This window comes from Hyperoodon ampullatus, assembly GCF_949752795.1.
Source record: "Hyperoodon ampullatus genome assembly, chromosome: 6".
NCBI classification, from domain to species: Eukaryota; Metazoa; Chordata; class Mammalia; order Artiodactyla; family Ziphiidae; genus Hyperoodon; species Hyperoodon ampullatus.
In genome coordinates, this window is record NC_136919.1 from 780337 (window position 1) to 798663 (window position 18327).

An 18327-nucleotide genomic window follows, 5' to 3' on the forward strand; every position below is an offset into this window, starting at 1 on the left:
GTGACACGGGGCCAGACGTAAACCCCTGGGGCCCAACCCTGGTGCGTGAGGTCCACCCCAGGGCTGCAGCTACCGCTCAGGGCCACTTGCGTCTTATTCTTTACTTAGTTTTGATTATTTTTTTCTTTTATAATTTTAGACGTATTTATATTCTGTTTTCATTCCCAAACCGATACCTTATTATTCTTTATCCTTAGAGCTTTGATCGCCCTGCTTGTGGTCGTCACTCACGGTCACTTGTTCCTTGTGTGTCCTGTCGTTTTTCGTTGTGAGCTCACCTTAGTGCAGCTTTTTCCCTCTGGTGGCTGAGGGCCAGGTCCCCAGGGGCGTCCCCAGGACCAACCTCCTGAGCACACGTGGAAATAAATCCAAATCCAAAGGCCAGAGCTGGGTCCTTCTAGACCTTTCCTTTTCCCAAGCAAGGGGTGTGGTGCTGATGGAGACCCCACCCCCTCCTCGGGCAGTGCTGGACGGTGGCCCCCAGGCTCTGTGGGAACCGCGGCCCCCTGCTGGTGCTCTTCAGACCCCTGAGAGGTGTGTGTGGCCTTGCCCATCCATCCTGGAGGGTGACAGCTGTCCTCAGGGTCTGTTTGAGGCCATCTCAGGTGAGTTCCAACAGCCACAGCGAGGGCAGCCCCTTCCAGAGGGCCCTTGGGTGCGAGGGCTTTGGCCCCCTGAGCTCACACCTGACACCTGCAGCTCCACCCTGGACCGGACCCCAGCAGGTCCTCAGTCAAGGGAACTGCAGTGACCTGAACCACTGGAGCGGGCAGGGCGTGGCGGGCTGGCCGTGCACAGGGCCCCGCTGGTCACGCAGAGGACGCCCAGCTGCTCTAGAGACGGTGGTGAAATGCACGTTGTGCCCCTGGACATGGGTGTCGGGGAGCACACCTGTTCTTGTCTCTGTCTTTCGGCTCTTATGTGTCTCCCAGAGCTTCTCAACACAGGAGGTAGAAAAGTAAACAAAAGGCATTTTTCTGTTGGTTTTTTTTTCTTTTTTCTGTCTCCTGTTGCTTGCTGGGCCCTGCTGACCTGTCACTGTCTCTGAAGGGCCAGCGCCATGCGTGCCACGCGGGTGGTCAGGGCACAGAGGAGCTCCGCCCAGGGTCTGGCCTGGGGAGCAAGCCCCAGCCTTTGCAGGACCATTGGCCTGGACAGTCCCTGTGCCTGGCCTGGGTGCGGCGGACCAGGAAGGTGTGGGCGGCTCCGTGCGGGTGGGGGAGGCCGGCGGAGGCCTCATCACAGCGAGGCCTTGTGTCTCCACAGCTCCGGGAGGAAGCCCAGAGGGGGTTCGCCGCCCTGGAGGACCCGCTTGCCGCCCTCCTGGACATGCTGGACAGCAGCCGGGGCTGGCGGGGGAAGGGCCCCTCCCTGGAGGCCTGGGTCGCCCGCGAGCTGAAGCGCTGCTTGCAGGCACAGACGTGCCCGGGGCCGGCCCGGGTGAGCCCTGCCCGCGGCCCACAGCCTGCCCCTTCCCAGCCCGTCCCGGCCTCGGCACGGGGTTCCCACGCGTACCTGGCCGGGCCCCTGCGGCCTGTGGAGGTCGCCCACGGCGGTCGGGGGCTCTCGGCCTCCCGAGAGCCACACGCCGGGCCGACCTCGGCTCCCTTGCCTGTGCCCCTGCCCGCCAGCCCCTGCTCACCCACAGCGTCCACCCACTGGCTCTGGGCTGCAGGTGCTGGCCGCACTGGGCCTGCCCAAGCACCAACCCCCCACCCGCATCAGGCCCCACGACTCCGGTTGCCGCCTCCACTGAAGCTGGGTCTGGGACCCCCAGGGCAGCCCAGGGCTGAAGCAGCTGCAGGCCCGTGCGGTCAAGCTCCTCGCCGAGAGCCCCCCTGGCCTCGTGGAGCCGCTGGTCAGCATCTTCCAGCTGCAGGACACAGACCGGAGCCCCCTGCTGGCTCATGTCCACCGGCTGCACCAGGAGGGCAAGTTCAAAGAAGTAAGTGAGACCCTCCCTGTGGCTCTGGGCCTCGTCCACGGGCCGGGCCTCCACGTGGGTCAGCGGGGTGGGCAGGAGCCAGGCTGGGGCTCGAGGCGCCTAGCCCAGAAGTATCCCCTCTGCCCTCCAGCGTGGGGGGCCTTGCAGGGCTCCTCAGGTCTGGTATGCAGGGTTTTGGGGACCAGCTGCCCTGGGGACCATGTCAGGTTCGTGCCTGGCGTGGAGGCCCTGGGAGCCCCTCGCGCTGACCGACTGAGAAAGAGGCTGGGTACAGCCCTCCACACCCTGCCTGGTCTGCACCACGTGCTCAGGGCCCTTCCTCCCCAGGTGCCTGCCAGCCTCTCCCCTTCGGTCAGCGGCGTGGAGACGCCCAGCTCTGGCCCAGAAGCCCACGTGGCTATGGCCCAGCTTCCTTTGTTAACTCCCAGAATTGCTCTCGGTGGGCTGAGGAGTGCGGGTGTGGGAGAAGCTAGCCGCAGTCTCTGTGCTCCGGGCCCAGATCAGACCCGGGGCCCGCTTCTGTCTTCTCCCGCCCCTGCCCAGACTCACCCAAAGGTCACTTGGTCCCATGTTGGCCTGGCCTGGGGGCGGGGGAGCCGAGGCCCCTTGGGGCCCAGCTGCTGCTCCATGAGGACAGACCCTCCCTGCGTGGGGGGCCTTGAAGCCACGACCACGCCAGGCCGGGGGACTGGCCACTGTGCTCTAGTCCTGGTCCGTAACAGAGCATGTGTCCGGGCATCTGTAGGCTGCCCTCGGCCTCCCGGACCTGTCGTGCGGCCCTGCCCCAGAGCCGGGGGCTGTACTCTGGGTGGTGCCCACCCCTGCCTGTTTGCTGGGTCCCTCGGACTGGGTCGGGCCAGTGGTGGTGACCCTGTGAGGGTCTGCATCCTGAGGGCCCTGCTGGCTCTCACCCCGGGGACAGGCCCTGGCCCACCTGTGGTTTTCAGAAGATCAGTTGTGGGGTATCGTGCTGGCTTGGGGCGCAGATTCTCAGCCACGTCAGTCAGGAGTCCCCAGTGTGTGCGACGCGTGTGGGTTGGGGGCCGCCCGAGGGGGAGGGCGTTTTGCTCCTTTGTCGTGGGAAGGGCTGGGCCAGGAGGGCGAACGTGGGGCTTAGCGGCTGCAGGTCTCTGGGTGGGAATTTGGGGGCTTTTGGAAGCTCGGTGGGTTTGCTCAGTCTCCTTTGTGAGCAGCACTGGTTCTCATTTAAGCCCAGAAGGTTCTGAGATGCAGAGGGAGCTCTGAGGTCATGGCCCAGTGTTCACCGGGGATGACCCGTCTGCGGGTGAGGTCGGGAGCGGCGGGGCCCACGGGTGAGCAGTGAGGGGGCGCTGTCAGCGAAGCTCTGAGCTGTGCTGCAGGCGCAGGGGGCCCGGGGCTCCGCGCGCCCCAAGGTGCGAGATACGCGATGACCTCACAGGGCAGGGGAGGTGGGGCAGCCCCGGGCACCCGGCTCAGAGGTGCCCTCTCCCTGGGTGATGAGTCCAGCGCCCAGGGACCAGAGGCTTACTCCAGGCTCACCTCCCCCGCTGCCTCGTGGAGCCCAAAGATTCTGGCGCCAGGGTGCCAACAGGTGTGGGGTGCGGCCGGCACCCAGGCAGGTCCCAGGCCCACCCCACACAGGGCCCTCTTCCCGGTGAGGAGGCCTGTCGGAACGGAGGTGTGCGGCCCAGGCCCAGGTGGAGGATGTGCCGCGCGGCCACGATGGCGGTGCAGGGACTGGGCGCCCGGCTGCTCGGGGCTCGGCCGGGGCTGAACGGGTGCCGAGGCAGAAGGCGGGCTGGTGTGTCGCGTCTCCTGTTACGCTCAGGCCTTTCAAAGAGCGTCTGGGCGGCCGAATGCGCCTCCCTCGCGCTCTGAGGCAAGACTTGCACACAAAGGGGGCTCTTGTCCCGCACAGGCCCCTCGTGCGAAGAAAGGCCATTGTCCCCGAGCGGGGCGGCCCGGCAGGCAGTGCACGCTCCAGTGCCCACCGCCGCGCCGCCGAGGGGCCGCCTTCAGGCCTGTCCGCTCGGATTAGCGGGGACTCACGACTTAATGCGCTGCGATATTTCATGTCGAGGGCGGCGGCTGGCCCCAGCCGCGTGAATGCCTGCTTTTGTCTGCTGCATTATTTTATTTACATTTTTTAAACAGCTTATCAAGGTAAAAAGATAGCTTTGCTTTAAAAAAAAAAAAAAAAAAAGCCCCTTGGCTCCAGGCCCGCGCTGAGCCGCCGAGGATGGAAGGCCCGTCCCGGGGCCCGGCCGCCGGGTCTGGGCACCTGCCCAGCCCCCCTGCTGGCCGAGCGGGCAGTCGGGCGTCCGTGCAGGGCTCTTCCCGCTGTCACCGCCCCAGCCCCTCTGGTCTTCTTAGTTACTTTCCCCCGAAGCGGCAGCTCTGGGGTCCGTCTGGTCAGAGGTCCCTGCAGCCCCGCCCTGACCCGGCCGCAGGGCAGCCCTCTTCTCGGTGGCGGCTCTCAGCCTCCTGAGCGGAGGTCAGGGAGGCCCACAGGTGCCAGGTGGGCCCAGCCCTGGGCAGTGTCCATCTGTAGGTCCCGGCCACTACCCTCCTCCCATTGGGCCTGCTCCCCGGCCTGGGTCTGGAGCCAGTTGCAGGCACCTGGGCCAGCAGGCAATCTTCCTGCATCCGCGGGGCCCCCCGACGTGGCCGCGTGTCCGGTGGTGAGCCGTGGGCAGACTGGCCTGCTGGCCCCTCAGCAGAAGCTCAGACTGAGAAGTGACCAGAATCCAGTTCTCAGCCAGGCCCAGTAGATCCAAGGTGGAGTACAGGCCGGGGGCTTCCTAGAGGAGGTTCTGCTACCAGGTAACCGTGGCCGCCCCTAATGGAGTCAGGGCGCCCTCCCGTGGCCGGGTGAGGCCAAACGGTCCCCCTCCTCGTCTTGTGCCCCCCAGCCTCCAGGCCACAGAGCCCCCCAGGGCTGCGGGGGCAGGATGAGGGCACTTCCCAGATTGTCCCTGGGGGTGTCCATGGCCTTCCAACCCTGGATGCTCTGGCCACACCCCTCAGTGTCCACACAGGCTGCCTGGCCAAAAGAGGGCAGCCTGGGTGCACAGAGGCTCCAGCCTGGCCTGGATAGAGGCTGGCTGCCCTGGAGGAAGCAGGCAGAAGAGAAGGGGACCCAAACCCTCTGACAGCGTCATCCTGTGGCCAGGGCTGTGCACCCCTCACGGGGAGGGGGCGGGGGGGGCCTGTTGAGGAGCTGGATCCTCAGACGATGGAGGCCGACAGCCCAGCAGAGTGGTGAGAAGCAAGGGGCTCACCTCGCCTCTCCCAGGTCACTGCCCAGGGCCTGATCTGGAGGGTGGGAGGGTCCCAGGTGCCCAGTCGTCCCTCCCACAGCCCCTCCTCCAACCGTGGCATGGCACGACCAAGCCCAGGTCCAGATGTTGGCCCTTCAGTAGCCTGGAAGCCAGGCAAGGGTCCAGCAGATGCAGGACACTGGGGACGGGGTTCTGACCACCCCAGGTTCTGAATAAAGTGTGTGAGGCAGCCAGTGTGTGCACTCTGGCCTTCTTGGATGAGGGTCCGGATCTCCCTCAACTTCTCGGGGGTTTCCTGTCCAGAAGAGGTCAGTGCCATCCTGTGAGGCTGGAGTGGTGCCCAGGAAGGCCCCCACGTGGTGGGACCTGCACCCTGCCCACAGCCCTGGGCCCCTCCCCCAAGCCCTGCACCCTCTCCTCAACCCTGGCTCCTTCCCTGGCCCCGCCCCAGCCCCTCCCCCATTTCTGCTTTACCCCCCTTCCCCTGGCCCTGGGCCCCCTGGGGCCTGGCCGAGGCTGAGCTCCTGGACACCGGCCAGGCCGCGGGGCGCCGGGTCAGTGCCGCGCAGGGAGAGGCCCCCAGCCCCGCGCCCCCGCCGCGCAGTCCAGGCCTCCACCGGAGCAGCCTTTCCCAGGCCGCTATTTTGGGCCTTCTGTGAGCTGCAGGGGGCGGGGCTGGGCTGCCCGGCTAGTTATTTTTGCTCATAATGGGAGCACGATGTATGGAAATTATTAATAGCAGAGCGGCCTGCGCTACGTGCGGGCGCCCAGGGCCGCGCCGTTTCCTCTGCTGAGTCGGGGGAGGGTCACGCGCCCCGCGCAGGGCAGGACGCTCAGCGTGCCCACTGCCCCATCTGAGGGGCTGCCTGGGGGGGTGGGGGTGTTCAGAGCCTCTTGCTCTATGGCTCCTGGGGCAGCTCTCTGCATGCCCCCAATGCAGGACCACGCCGGTCCCACTGCCGTGGACCTGGAGCGAGCCTGCCCCGTCCGACGACTCCTAGTCACTGGGGCACGCGGTGTGGCTTGTGGAAAGGGTTCAGAGGCCTGAAGGAGCCCCGCGTGTCAGGGCCGCCGCAGCCCCTCGGGCCTCCCGGGCGCACAGAGTCCCACCCGCCCTCGCTGTGGGCACCGTGAACGGTGGGAGGGGATGCTCCCGGGAGGAGTGGGGTGGCAAGAGCGGACGTGGGGAGAGCGGGGTGCACCGTGTCCAGGCCCCATGGCGAGGGGATGGGGTTTCTGTCCCTCCCTCTGCGTCCTCCACCGTCTCATCGGCAAGCCAGGACCCAGGCCACCTGGCTCAGCACGCACTTTGCGGCCCCGACCAGGCCGCACCCCAGTCTGGAGGGCACAGGGGTCGTTCCACCCGCCCCACCGCGTGCGGGGCCTGGCTCAGCACAGGGGGGCTTGTGGGCTGGAGCACTGCCTGATTTCTGGCCGCTTGGCCGGGGGCCACATGGCTGGAACTGGACCGGCCCCGTGGCTGTGCCTGCAGCGACTGGGCGGTGACGGGGTGGGAGTGGGGGCTGCAGAAGGGCGGGAGCCCCCACCTGTGGCACCGCCTGTCCTCCCAGGCCCAGTGTCATCCTGTCCCTCTGTGTTTCCCAGGCCATCGTGCTGGGCACAAAGCTGCGGCTGCAGGCGGATCTTGATGTTGAGAAGGTAAGGGTCATTCTCATGCAAACTGCGTAGCTTCCAGCTCGAATAAGGTCCGGGGCTCCAGAAACATGGTGTAGGGAGGGTCCCTCCCACTGAGCCCTGAGCTTTGCTCCCCACACGGCGGGGCCAGGGCGCTGGAGGGCAGGGGTCACATGTGACTACCTGCTCATGTGAGGAGGATCCAGGACTAGGGGAAGGGAGGGGCCAGCAAGGGCCTGTGTGTGGTCAGCAGGCATTGGTGTAACATGCTCAGAAAGTGGTCGATCGCCAGGAGCCCACCAGGCGTTCCTTCTCTGCTCTGGGGTGGCTGGAAGGGTTCTCAGGAATGGGGGCTCCCACAAGGACCGCCCACCTGGGGCCCTGGTTTGGCAGATGGGCCTCCGTCCGATGTGGGCTCCAGACAGCCTGACCTATGTGACCACATGGGGGAGGGGAAGGCAGGTGAGGAGGAGTCTTCTGCAGGGGCCACTGGAAGGGGACTTTGTCGAGACCTGGTTCTTTCAAGGGGAGGGGCCAGTATGTCCCAGCGCCCAATACCACGGCCAGGGGCTCCCTCGGGGCCTCCCTGAGGGCTCAGGCAGCTTGGGGTTCTTGTAAGCTTGCGCCAGGCCACGTGCTGATGCCATCTTGCCCGTGACGGGCATTTCTGGGCCAGCAGGGCCATGGCCGGTAGTTGGTCTCCATCCTGCCCACCCCACCCCGCTCGGTGACGACAAGGGGACGGTGGGGCCCCTCTAGGAACCCCCTTGTCTCTTGGAGCCTCTCACCCTTCCCGATGGAGATTGGGTGACCACAGAGCTCCCCAGGGACAGGGCCCAGGGAGCAGTGGGGCCTGTGTGGGTGTGCAGGGGCCCAAGCATGGGGCGCAGGCCATGAGCCGGCCGTGGGGCTTCGCAAGGTCCTCAGACACTCGGTTGGGCCCCCAAGCTCCCCGGGGAGGCAAGTTGCATGGACCAGCCTCCAGGCCCCTTGGTTCTGATGCTCTGGCCACTCCCTGCACTGGGTTGGAAGTGAGTCTGGGGTCTTGGGTGTGGTGGAGCTGCGGCCTGAAGGTGTGTTTCCCCGTAGATGTGCATCCCCCTGCTCCTCCAGGACAAGGCAGACCTTGTGGAACGCTACGTGGATGGCTTTCCCGACCTCCAGCGGAGGCTGCTGGCCCTCATGGACTCCTGGTGCCAGCCCGGCTTTGACATCAGAGTCGTCGCCAGGTGAGCCCCACGGGGCCCCGGGGTGGGGTGGGGGCAGGGACTTGGCAGGGGCAGCAGGCACGTGGGAAAGTCACCCCACACCCCACACCGCCTCGCCAGGTGAGCCCTGGCCAGGTCGGCAAGGGGCCTGCTTCGGGAGCCAAGAGGCTGGGCTGGCAGCAACCGGGTGAGAGAGTTTAATGCTCTGAGGTGAACGCAAATAATTCTCCACGGGGACTCCTTCCTTACGCAGTCCTAGAAGTCATATCTCTTATCCATTCACTGGTTCCTTCGTTTCTTCCTTCATGTAATAAATCTTTGTGGAGAGCCTGCTGTGAACCGTATCCCAGCAGTTACAGAGAAGAGGCCGCATGCCAACAGGGAGCCCACGTGTGTGCGTGTGCGTGTGACACCAGGGTGTCCCCTGAGCGTGGGCATCTGGAAGGAGAAGGGCTTCCTCCCACCTCCCTGGGGTGGCTGAGGGGCAGTGCACTGGGACTGCCAAGGCTCCTTGGGCACCTGTCCCTCAGCAGGCAGCGGGGCTGGGTGCCCTGTCCCTGCGCCCTGCAGCCCGGACCATCTCACTTGAGAGTCAGGCCTTGGGCTCTGGCGGCAGGCCTCCCTGGACCCTCCCTATGCTGGAGCTGAGACTAATTCTGTCTCAAAGGGCTGTTGTGACTTCACACCCTATGAAGTGAACAAAGCAGCAGGCCAGGCACACATTGTGTTGCTGCCATTGCTTTTATTATGTATTAAAAAGGAGAGAGAAATATAGGTGGAGCAAACAAGAGTGTGTACAGACGGGGAAGAGGGGAGACACACGGGTGGAGAGTGGGAGGGTCCTGTGAGTTAGATTTAACCGTGGATATTTAATGATTTTTTAAATCATATTTAATGGCTTTTTTAAACGTCCTCGTGCTATGCTCTGAAAGGGCTCAGAAGCAATGACATCCCCTAGCGGTGAGCACGCCTAGCAGCCAGGTCTTGGGTTCTAAATACCATTCTCCATGAAAAGGAACAAAGGCTCCTTGGGGAGTAGACTGAGAATGAAAACAATAATAGAGCATAAAAACATGGTAATAGAGCATAATACCTAGGATTTTAAAAAAATGCAAGAGTTAGGGCTTCCCTGGTGGCGCAGTGGTTGAGAATCCGCCTGCTAATGCAGGGGACACGGGTTCGAGCCCTGGTCTTGGGAGAATCCCACATGCCGTGGAGCAACTGGGCCCGTGAGCCACAACTACTGAGCCTGCGCGTCTGGAGCCTGTGCTCCGCAACGAGAGGCCACGACAGTGAGAGGCCCGCGTACCGCGATGAAGAGTGGCCCCCACTCGCCGCAACTGGAGAAAGCCCTCGCACAGAAACGAAGACCCAACACAGTCAAAAATAAATAAATAAATTTATAAAAATGTATGAGTCTGTGGGACTTCCCTGGTGGCGCAGTCGTTAAGAATCCACCTGCCAATGCAGGAGACACGGGTTTGAGTCCTGGTCCAGGAAGATCCCACATGCCGCAGAGCAACTAAGCCCATGCCCCACAACTACTGAGCCTGTGCTCCAGAGCCCGCGAGCCACAACTACTGAGCCCGTGTGCCACAAATACTGAAGCCCGCATGCCTAGAGCCCCGTGCTCTGCAACAAGAGAAGCCCGTGCACCATAATGAAGAGTAGCCCCTGCTCACTGCAACTAAAGAAAGCCTGTGTGCAGCAACGAAGACCCAACACAGCCATAAATAAATAAATAAATAAATATTTTTAAAAATGCATGAGTGTGGAGTGATGCTCAAAGGCAGGGAGGAAAACTCTTTTATAGGGTATGTCACCTAATAAATGGAAAGGAATGATAAAGTTAGAAATCACCATTTTGTAACTTCCAATAAAATAATTGATTTAGGCACAGATCATAAAGAGATGCTAAGAAAGAAAGAGATAAACACAAATTACCCATATCAGGAATGAAAAGTAGAACATCACTACAGACCTTAAAGACATTAAAATGGTAACAAATGGTGTTTACAACTTGATACAAATATATTTAACAGTTTAGATGTAACAGACCAAATTCTTGCAAAACACAATTTACAAAATTGAAAAAATAGAAAATTTGAATAGTCCTATATCTATTAAATACATTGCATCTGTAGTTTAAAACAAAGAAAACTATGGATTCAGATGGCTTCACTAGCGAATTCCTTCAAGCGTTTAAGGAAGAGATCGTACCAATCTTACACAAGTTCTTCCAGAGAATGTAAAAAGAAAGAGCACATCCCAACTTTTTTTTTCTTTTTTTGGCTGCGTTGGGTCTTCGTTGCTGCACAGGGGCTTTCTCTAGTTGCGGCGAGTGGGGGCTACTCTTCATTGCAGTGCGCAGGCTTCTCGTTGCGGTGGCTTCTCTTATTGCAGAGCACGGGCTCTAGGCATGCGGGCTTCAGTAGTTGAGGCGCAGGGGCTCAGTGGTTGTGGCACATGGGCTCTAAGCGCGCGGGCTTCAGTGGTTGCAGCACGTGGGCTTAGTAGTTGCAGCTTGCGGGCTCTAGGGCGCAGGCTCAATAGTTGTGGCACGTGGGCTTAGTTGCCCCGAGGCCTGTGGGATCTTCCCGGACCAGGGATGGAACCCATGTCCCCTTCATTGGCAGGCGGATTCGTAACCACTGGACCACCAGGGAAGTCCCCAACTTGTTTTATTCAGCTAGTTTAAGGCTTGATACCAAAACTCAAAAAAGACATTAGGAGAAAGGAAAATTAAAGTGTTATCTCATGAACATAGATGCAAAAATACTAAACAAAATATTAGCAATCAAATCAACTAATATATTAAAGAGTTAAGGAAATGAGAAGACAAGCTCAAAGTGCGAGAAAATATTAGCAAAGACACATCTGATAAAGGACTGTTATCCAAAACATAGAAAGTTACCTTAAAACTCAGCAGTAGGGGGCTTCCCTGGTGGCGCAGTGGTTAAGAATCCACTTGCTAATGCAGGGGACACGGGTTCAAGCCCTGGTCCGGGAAGATCCCACATGCCACGGGGTAGTTAAGCCCGTGAGGCACAACTACTGAGCCTGAGCTCTAGAGCCCACGAGCCACAACTACTGAGCCCACACACCACAACTACTGAAGCCCACGTGCCTAGAGCCTGTGCTCTGCAACAAGAGAAGCCACCACAATGAGAAGCCCGCGTGCAGCAACGAAGACCCAATGCAGCCCAAAATAAATAAATAAATTTATTTAAAAAAAAAAAAACTCAGCAGTAGGAAAACAAACAGCCTTGGGCTTCCCTGGTGGCGCAGTGGTTAAGAATCTGCCTGCCAATGCAGGGGACACGGGTTTGAGCCCTGGTCCGGGAAGATCCCATGTGCCGCGGAGCACCACAACTACTGAGCCTGCACTCTAGAGCCCGTGAGCCACAACTACTGAGCCCATGTGCCACAACTACTGAAGTTGCACACCTAGAGCCTGCGCTCTGCAACAAGAGAAGCCACCCCAGTGAGAAGCCCGTGCACGGCAACAAAGAGTAGCCCCCGATCCTGGCAACTGGAGAAAGCCCGTCTGCAGTAACGAAGACCCAACGCAGACAAAAATAAATAAATTAAATAAATAAATTTTTTAGTAAAAGAAAGAAAACCAACAACCTGATTTTAAAAACAGACCAAAGATCCAGATACCTCACCAGAGAAGATACACAGATGACAAATAAGCACATGAAAAGATGCTCTACATCATATGTCGTCGGGGAAATGCAAATTAAAACAATGAGATATCATGACACCCCTATTGGAATGGACAGAATCCAGAACACTGACAGCGCCAAGCGCTGGCAAGGATGTGAAGCAGCAAGAACTCTCATCGCTGCCGGTGGGAAGACAAAATGGTGCGGCCACTTTGCAGGACAGTTTAGTGCTTTCTTACAAAACTAAACACATTCTTACCGTATGACCAAGCCATCGCGCTCCTTGGTATTTACCCAAAAACATTGAAAACCTCTGTCCACACAAAAACCTGCACTTGAGTGTTTATAGCAACTCTATTTATAGTTGCCGACACTTGGAAGGAACCAAGCTGTCCTCCAGTAGTTGGATGGATAAATAAACTGTGGTCCATCCAGACAATGGAATATTATTCAGAGCTAGAAAGACATGAGCCATCAAGCCGTGAAAAGACAGGGAGGAAACTTCGATGCAAATTACAAAGTGAGAGAAGCCAATCTGAAAAGGCTACTGCTGTGAGATTCCAGCTACATGACATTCTGGAAAAGGCCAAGCTATAGAGACAGTAAAAGGATCAGGGATTATGGGGAGGGAGGAATGAATAGGAGAGCACTGAGGATTCTTAGGGCAGTGAAACTGCTCTGTATTTCACGGTAATCGCGGGTCAAAACGCGTAGAATGTACGACACCAAGAGTGACCCCAAGGTAAACCATGGACCGTGTGTGGGTGAGGACGACGTGTCCAGGTGGGTTGATCACTGTGACAAGTGGACCGTCTGGTGGGGATGCTGACAGTGTGTGTGGTGTGTGTCACCACACAGGGAACCTCCATGCTCTGCTCAGCTTTGCTGTGAACCTAAAACTGCCCTAAAAAGAGTAAGATCTATTTTTTCAGAAGTGAATACACCATGATCTAGTGGGATTTATTTAAGGAACGCGAGGTTGGTAAACATTTAAAATTCCATCGTCATTCACCCTGTCAACAGATTAGATAGCAAAACTATGTAAGCATCTCAACGTATATAAAAATTGTAAAATTCAAACCTTATTTATGATAAAAACTCTCAGCAAACTACAAATATAAGGAAACTTCCTTCATCTGATAAAGGATAGTACTGAAAATTAAAAAAAACTACAGCAAGCGTCATTTTCTCTTAAGTTTTCTTAAAGTATGGTTACTATATAATGAACTCTGTGTTCGGAGTGTGTAATTTTGTAACTTTTGATGTATGTATGTGTCCACGAAACCATCACCACAATCCAGGTGCTGAGCACAACACCCGCCCTCCCACCCCCACCCCGCCATCCCCTGAGGACCGCTGATCTGCTTTGTGTTACTGTAGATCCCTTTTCATTTTCTAGTACATTATGTAAGTGGAGTTATGTCGTATGGCTTCTGTCCCCCAGCACAATTATTCTGAGATTCATCCACATTATTTCATTTCTTAGTGCTGAGTGATGTTGCCATGTGTAGGTGCACCATGCTTTGCTTATCCATTCATTCATCGATGGATATTTGGGTGTTTCCAGGTTTTGTCTGTTACACACCGCTGCTGTGAACATTCGTGCCCAAGGCTTTGCGAGGACGTGTGCCTTCATTTCTCTTGGGTGAACACCCTGGAGTGTGATGCCTGGGTCATGTGATACGTGTGGATTAATTTTTTGAGAAACCGTCAAACTGTTTTCCAGGGCGGCTGCACGTTTCCCATTCCCTCCAGCAGCAGGCGAGAATCGCCAGCCCCACATCCTCGCTGGCCCACGGCCTGGTCAGCCTGTAACGTCCGCGGTTCTAATGGGCGTGCAGTGGTATCTTTCTGTGCTTTTGATTTGCAGTCCCTACTGACTAAGGATGTAAAGTGTATTTTCATTTGCCTATTTGCCATCTGTGTGTCTTCTTTGGTGAATTAGCTGCTCCATCTTTTACACTTTAAAAAAATATATTTTATTTATTTATTTAATTTGGTTGCACCGGTCTTATTTGTGGCAGGCGGGCTCCTTAGTTGTGGCATGCAAACTCTTAGTTGCAGCATGCATGTGGGATCTAGTTCCCTGACCAGGAATCAAACCCAGGCCCCCTGCATTGGGAGCTCGCAGTTTAACCACTGCACCACCAGGGAAGTCCCTACACATTTTTTAATTAGGTTGACTGTTTTCATTACTGAGTTTTGAGAGATTTAGAAATATAATCTGGGTTAAAGGCCCTTATCAGACATGTTATTTGCAGACGTTTCACCCTGTGGTGCATCTTCTCATTCTTTTAATGATCTTTCAAAGAACAAAAGTTCTTAATTTGTTGAAGTCCAGTTTATAAATTAAAAAAAACTTTGCATCATGCTTTTAGTATCATAGCTAAGAAATCTTTGCCTAACTCAAGGGCACAAACATTTTCTCCTGTTTACTTCTAGAAGCTTTATAATTTTAGGTTTTACATTTCGATCTATGGCCCATTTTTGGATAATTTTCATATGGGGTGCTAGGTGTGGATTGAAGTTCTTTTTTTTTTAACAGCTGCTGTCTGATTGTTCCAGCAGCATTTGTTGTAAACGACTGTCCTTTCCCACAGAGCTGCCTCTGGGCCTCTGTCTGGTGTCCAGATATGTGTGGGTCTCTCTGTTCTCTTCTACTGCTCTGTTTGTGGCACATGTTTTGACTGCCGTAGCCGTATAGTAAGTCCTGAGTCAGACAGGGTTAGCCCTCCAATGCTGTTCTTCTATGTCAAAGTTGTTTTTAATTATTCTGGACCCTTTGCATTTGTATATGAATTTTAGAATCAGTTTGACAATTTCTATCCCCCCAAAAAGCCCCCTGAGCAGGGGAACACAGCCAGGGCTCTGAGACCCCTGGCCAGCCTATCTGGAGCTTAGAGGAGGCAGAAAAGCACTTAAAAACAAACACGAAAGCTGTAATTGAGGCCTGTAGAGAGTTTCTGTGTCTGAAATAAACACCAGAGCTATACAGAGGGCGCCTTTGGAATACAGAACAGACTTGTCAGTTAAAGATGTGATGGCAGAATGAAAGTCTCAATAAAAGGTTTGGAAGATAAACTTGAAGATATCTTCCCAATGTCATACAAAATAAATTAACAAAGAAGGAAAAGCAGAGAGGAAGGTTTTTTTTTTTTTTTTAATGGCAGATTCTGTCAAGAAGACCCAACATCCAAATAATGGGAATTCCAGAAAGAAAGAAGGGAAAACATGGAGAAATTCACTCCAGACCCAGTCCTCGGTGGATGGAGAGAGACCCACACTGAGGACCAGGACCCTAAACCCTCAGAAAGAGCAGGAGTCAGACCGGTTCCAGGAGCAGTGCCGGCGCAGGCTTCAGCCCAGCCAGATGCAGTCCAGTGTGAGGCCTAGGGCACCATCTCCAGGTCCACGCCTCGCCCCTGGGAGGCGCCTGCAGAGCTGCTTTGCCCTGGCCTAGGGACAGGAGAGGCGCAGGGCCACTGGGACGGCGATGGACAGGGGCCTGGGAGCAGCCAGCGGCGGGGAGAGGGGCGCAGGGTGATGTGGGGTCTGTCCGCAGGACAGGAGGCTAAGGAAGCAATCAGACCAGCAAGGATTAACCCGCAGAGAAGAGGAGGCTGTGGCTAGGCCGCCAGTCATATTTGCACCGTTGTGGTATCGTAGAAGCCGCTTGTGCCCAATTAACTGGAACCGTGGATGCTGTTGTTTGGGGTGAGACATCATACACAACACCTGGAACTGAATCATCGAGAGGCCACAGTACAAGGTGGTTCTTGGAAACATGGGGTAAATGTAGACCACCTCAGAATTGTCGTGCGGGTGACTGGCGGCAGGAGGGGCGTGCTGACGTGCTGCCTTTCTCTGAGCCTTGTAAGAAGACTTGGCTTTTGAACTGTGCACGTGTATGACATTGATGAAAGGTAAACTCTTTTTTTTTTTTTTTTTGCGGTACGCGGGCCTCTCACCACTGTGGCCTCTCCCGTTGCGGAGCACAGGCTCCGGACGCGCAGGCTCAGCGGCCATGGCTCACGGGCCCAGCCGCTCCGCAGCATGTGGGATCTTCCCGGACCGGGGCACGAACCCGCGTCCCCTGCATTGGCAGGCGAACTCGCAACCACTGCGCCACCAGGGAAGCCCAAGGTAAAATCTTGAGATGCGTTAACCGAGAGAAAGCGGTGCTGGGCACGAGCCGTGTCTCTCTCCTGCAGAAGGTACCCGCAGACGACCTTGAGGCTGGAGAGGCTGAGCCCCAGAGCGCTGGGTCGGCAGGTCCTGCGACTGCTGGAGCAGCATGGCCTGGACCCTGGTGAGTGGGGCCCCCACACCCTGCGCTGGGGCGGGTGCCAGGCTGGTGCCGCGGGGGGTTCAGGCGGACCAGGGTCTCCCGGCCCCCAGCTCCCTTCCCGTCTCCTCCCTGCTTCCCCTCGGCATCTGCCCACCTGGGGTGCCCCTGGGAGTCTGGGTCCCGTGGGTGAGGACCACCGAGGCCGCGCCTACGTCGTGCTCCCTGCCCCCTCCCCCTTGGTGATCACGGGCACCCTCTCAGAGGAGCAGTCTCACTGACAGTGTTTTACAGCTTCACTTTATGAGACTGTGGAAATTCTTCTCACTTCCTGGTCCATGAGAGTGTTGATCAGGAATGGATGTGGAATTTTATCAAATACTCTTTTTGCACCTGTCGGGCTGATGCTATGCTTTTCCCCCTTTGGTCTGTCTGTGGGGTGGATTAGGTTGATTGACTATATAACATTAAATGAATCTTGGATCCCTGCCATGGCCCCGTCTCTGCCGGGTTGTGTTGCTACTTACGTAGACTGCTAGGTCTCGTTTGCCAACTGAAGCTGGATGTAGGCTTCGCCTTCCTGAAATGTCTGTTTCTGGCTTTGTGTACGAGGTTAAGCTGGCCTCTGAACGGGCAGTGGATGACGGCCTGTCCTTTCTTTAAACTGAGGGTGTTTGTCTAAGATTGGAATTCTTTCTTCCTGAGAAGTTGAGGGGAAATGGCCTGTGAACCTGGATTGCTTTTCATTGTGGAAACATGACTATTGATTCATCAGCTGTGGGGTTTTTTTTCAGGGAGTTTGTCTATGTCACTTACGGTTCCAAATGTACTGTCATAAGGTATTCCTAGGACTCCTTTTTTTTTTTTTTTTTTTTTTTTTTGCGGTACGCGGGCCTCCCACTGCTGTGGCCTCTCCCGCTGCGGAGCACAGGCTCCGGACGCGCAGGCTCAGCGGCCATGGCTCACGGGCCCAGCCGCTCCGCGGCATGTGGGATCTTCCCGGACCGGGGCACGAACCCGTGTCCCCCGCATCGGCAGGCGGACTCTCAACCACTGCGCCACCAGGGAAGCCCTAGGACTCCTTTTTTATGGCTGAGTAATGTTCCGTTTTATATTTACACCTCAGCTTCTTTGTCCACTCATCTGTCGATGACACTCAGGTTGTTTCTGTGTCTGGGCTGTTGTGGATAATGCTGCAGTGAATGTAGGGGTGCAGGTATCTCTTTGAGAGAGTGATTTCATAGCCTTTGAATACATACACAGAAGTGGAATTGCTGGATTGTATGGTAGTTCCATTTTTAATTTTTTTTTTTTTTTTTTTTTTTTTTTGTGGTACGCGGGCCTCTCACTGTTGTGGCCTCTCCCATTGCGGAGCACAGCCTCCGGACGCGCAGGCTCAGCAGCTATGGCTCACGGGCCTAGACGCTCCACGGCATGTGGGATCTTCCCGGACCGGGCCACGAACCCGTGTCCCCTGCATCGGCAGGCGGACTCTCAACCACTGCGCCACCAGGGAAGCCCCCATTTTTAATTTTTTGAGGAACCTCTACAGTGTTTTCCAGAGTGGCTGCAATGATTTACATTCCCACCAACAATGTACTAAGGTTCCCTTTTCTCCATACCCTCGCCAGCATTTGTTATTTGTTGGTTTTTGGATGATGACCATTCTGACAGGTGTGAGGTGATGTCTCATTGTGGTTTTGATTCGCATTTCCCTGATTAGTGATGTTGAGCATCTTTTCATGTGCCTGTTGGCCATCTGTGTGTCTTCTTTGGGAAAACATCTCTTCAGTTCCCCTGTCTTTTTTTTTTTTTTTTTTTTTTTTTTTTGCGGTACGCGGGCCTCTCACTGTTGTGGCCTCTCCCGTTGCGGAGTACAGGCTCTGGACGCACAGGCTCAGCAGCCATGGCTCACGCGCCCAGCCACTCCGCGGCATGTGGGATCTTCCCAGACCAGGGCACGAACCCGTGTCCCCTGCATCGGCAGGTGGACTCTCGACCACTGCGCCACCAGGGAAGCCCTCCCCTGCCTATTTTTTAATTCAGATTATTTGGGGGGTTTTGCTACTAAGTTTTATGAGTTCTTTATATATTTTGGATATTAACCCCTTATCTGTACGTGGTTTGGAAACATTTTCTCCTACTCCGAACGTTGCCCTTTCATTTTGTTGATTGTTCCCTTGCTGTGCAGGTTTTGTTTGATGTAGCACATATGTTGATTTTTGCTTTCATTGCCCTCCTTTTGGTTTTTTTGATCCTGTCTGTTGTATGCCCTGCTCAGCCCACTAAACTGAATCTTAAGCCTTCTTTCTTCTTGAATATA

General features: G+C 56.3%; 1 protein-coding gene across 1 annotated transcript in view; it reads left to right on the forward strand.

Moving 5' to 3' along the window:
• Positions 1-436: 436 nt before the first annotated feature.
• EXD3 (exonuclease 3'-5' domain containing 3) overlaps positions 437-18327 on the forward strand; it is a gene marked incomplete at its 5' end in the record, with an annotated part of 52943 nt that continues 35052 nt past the window's right edge. The window contains 7 exon segments of the mRNA XM_079706328.1: positions 437-605; positions 700-845; positions 1267-1440; positions 1778-1945; positions 6814-6867; positions 7933-8072; positions 15931-16028. Of these exon segments, the coding sequence (XP_079562454.1) occupies positions 437-605; positions 700-845; positions 1267-1440; positions 1778-1945; positions 6814-6867; positions 7933-8072; positions 15931-16028 (949 nt within the window).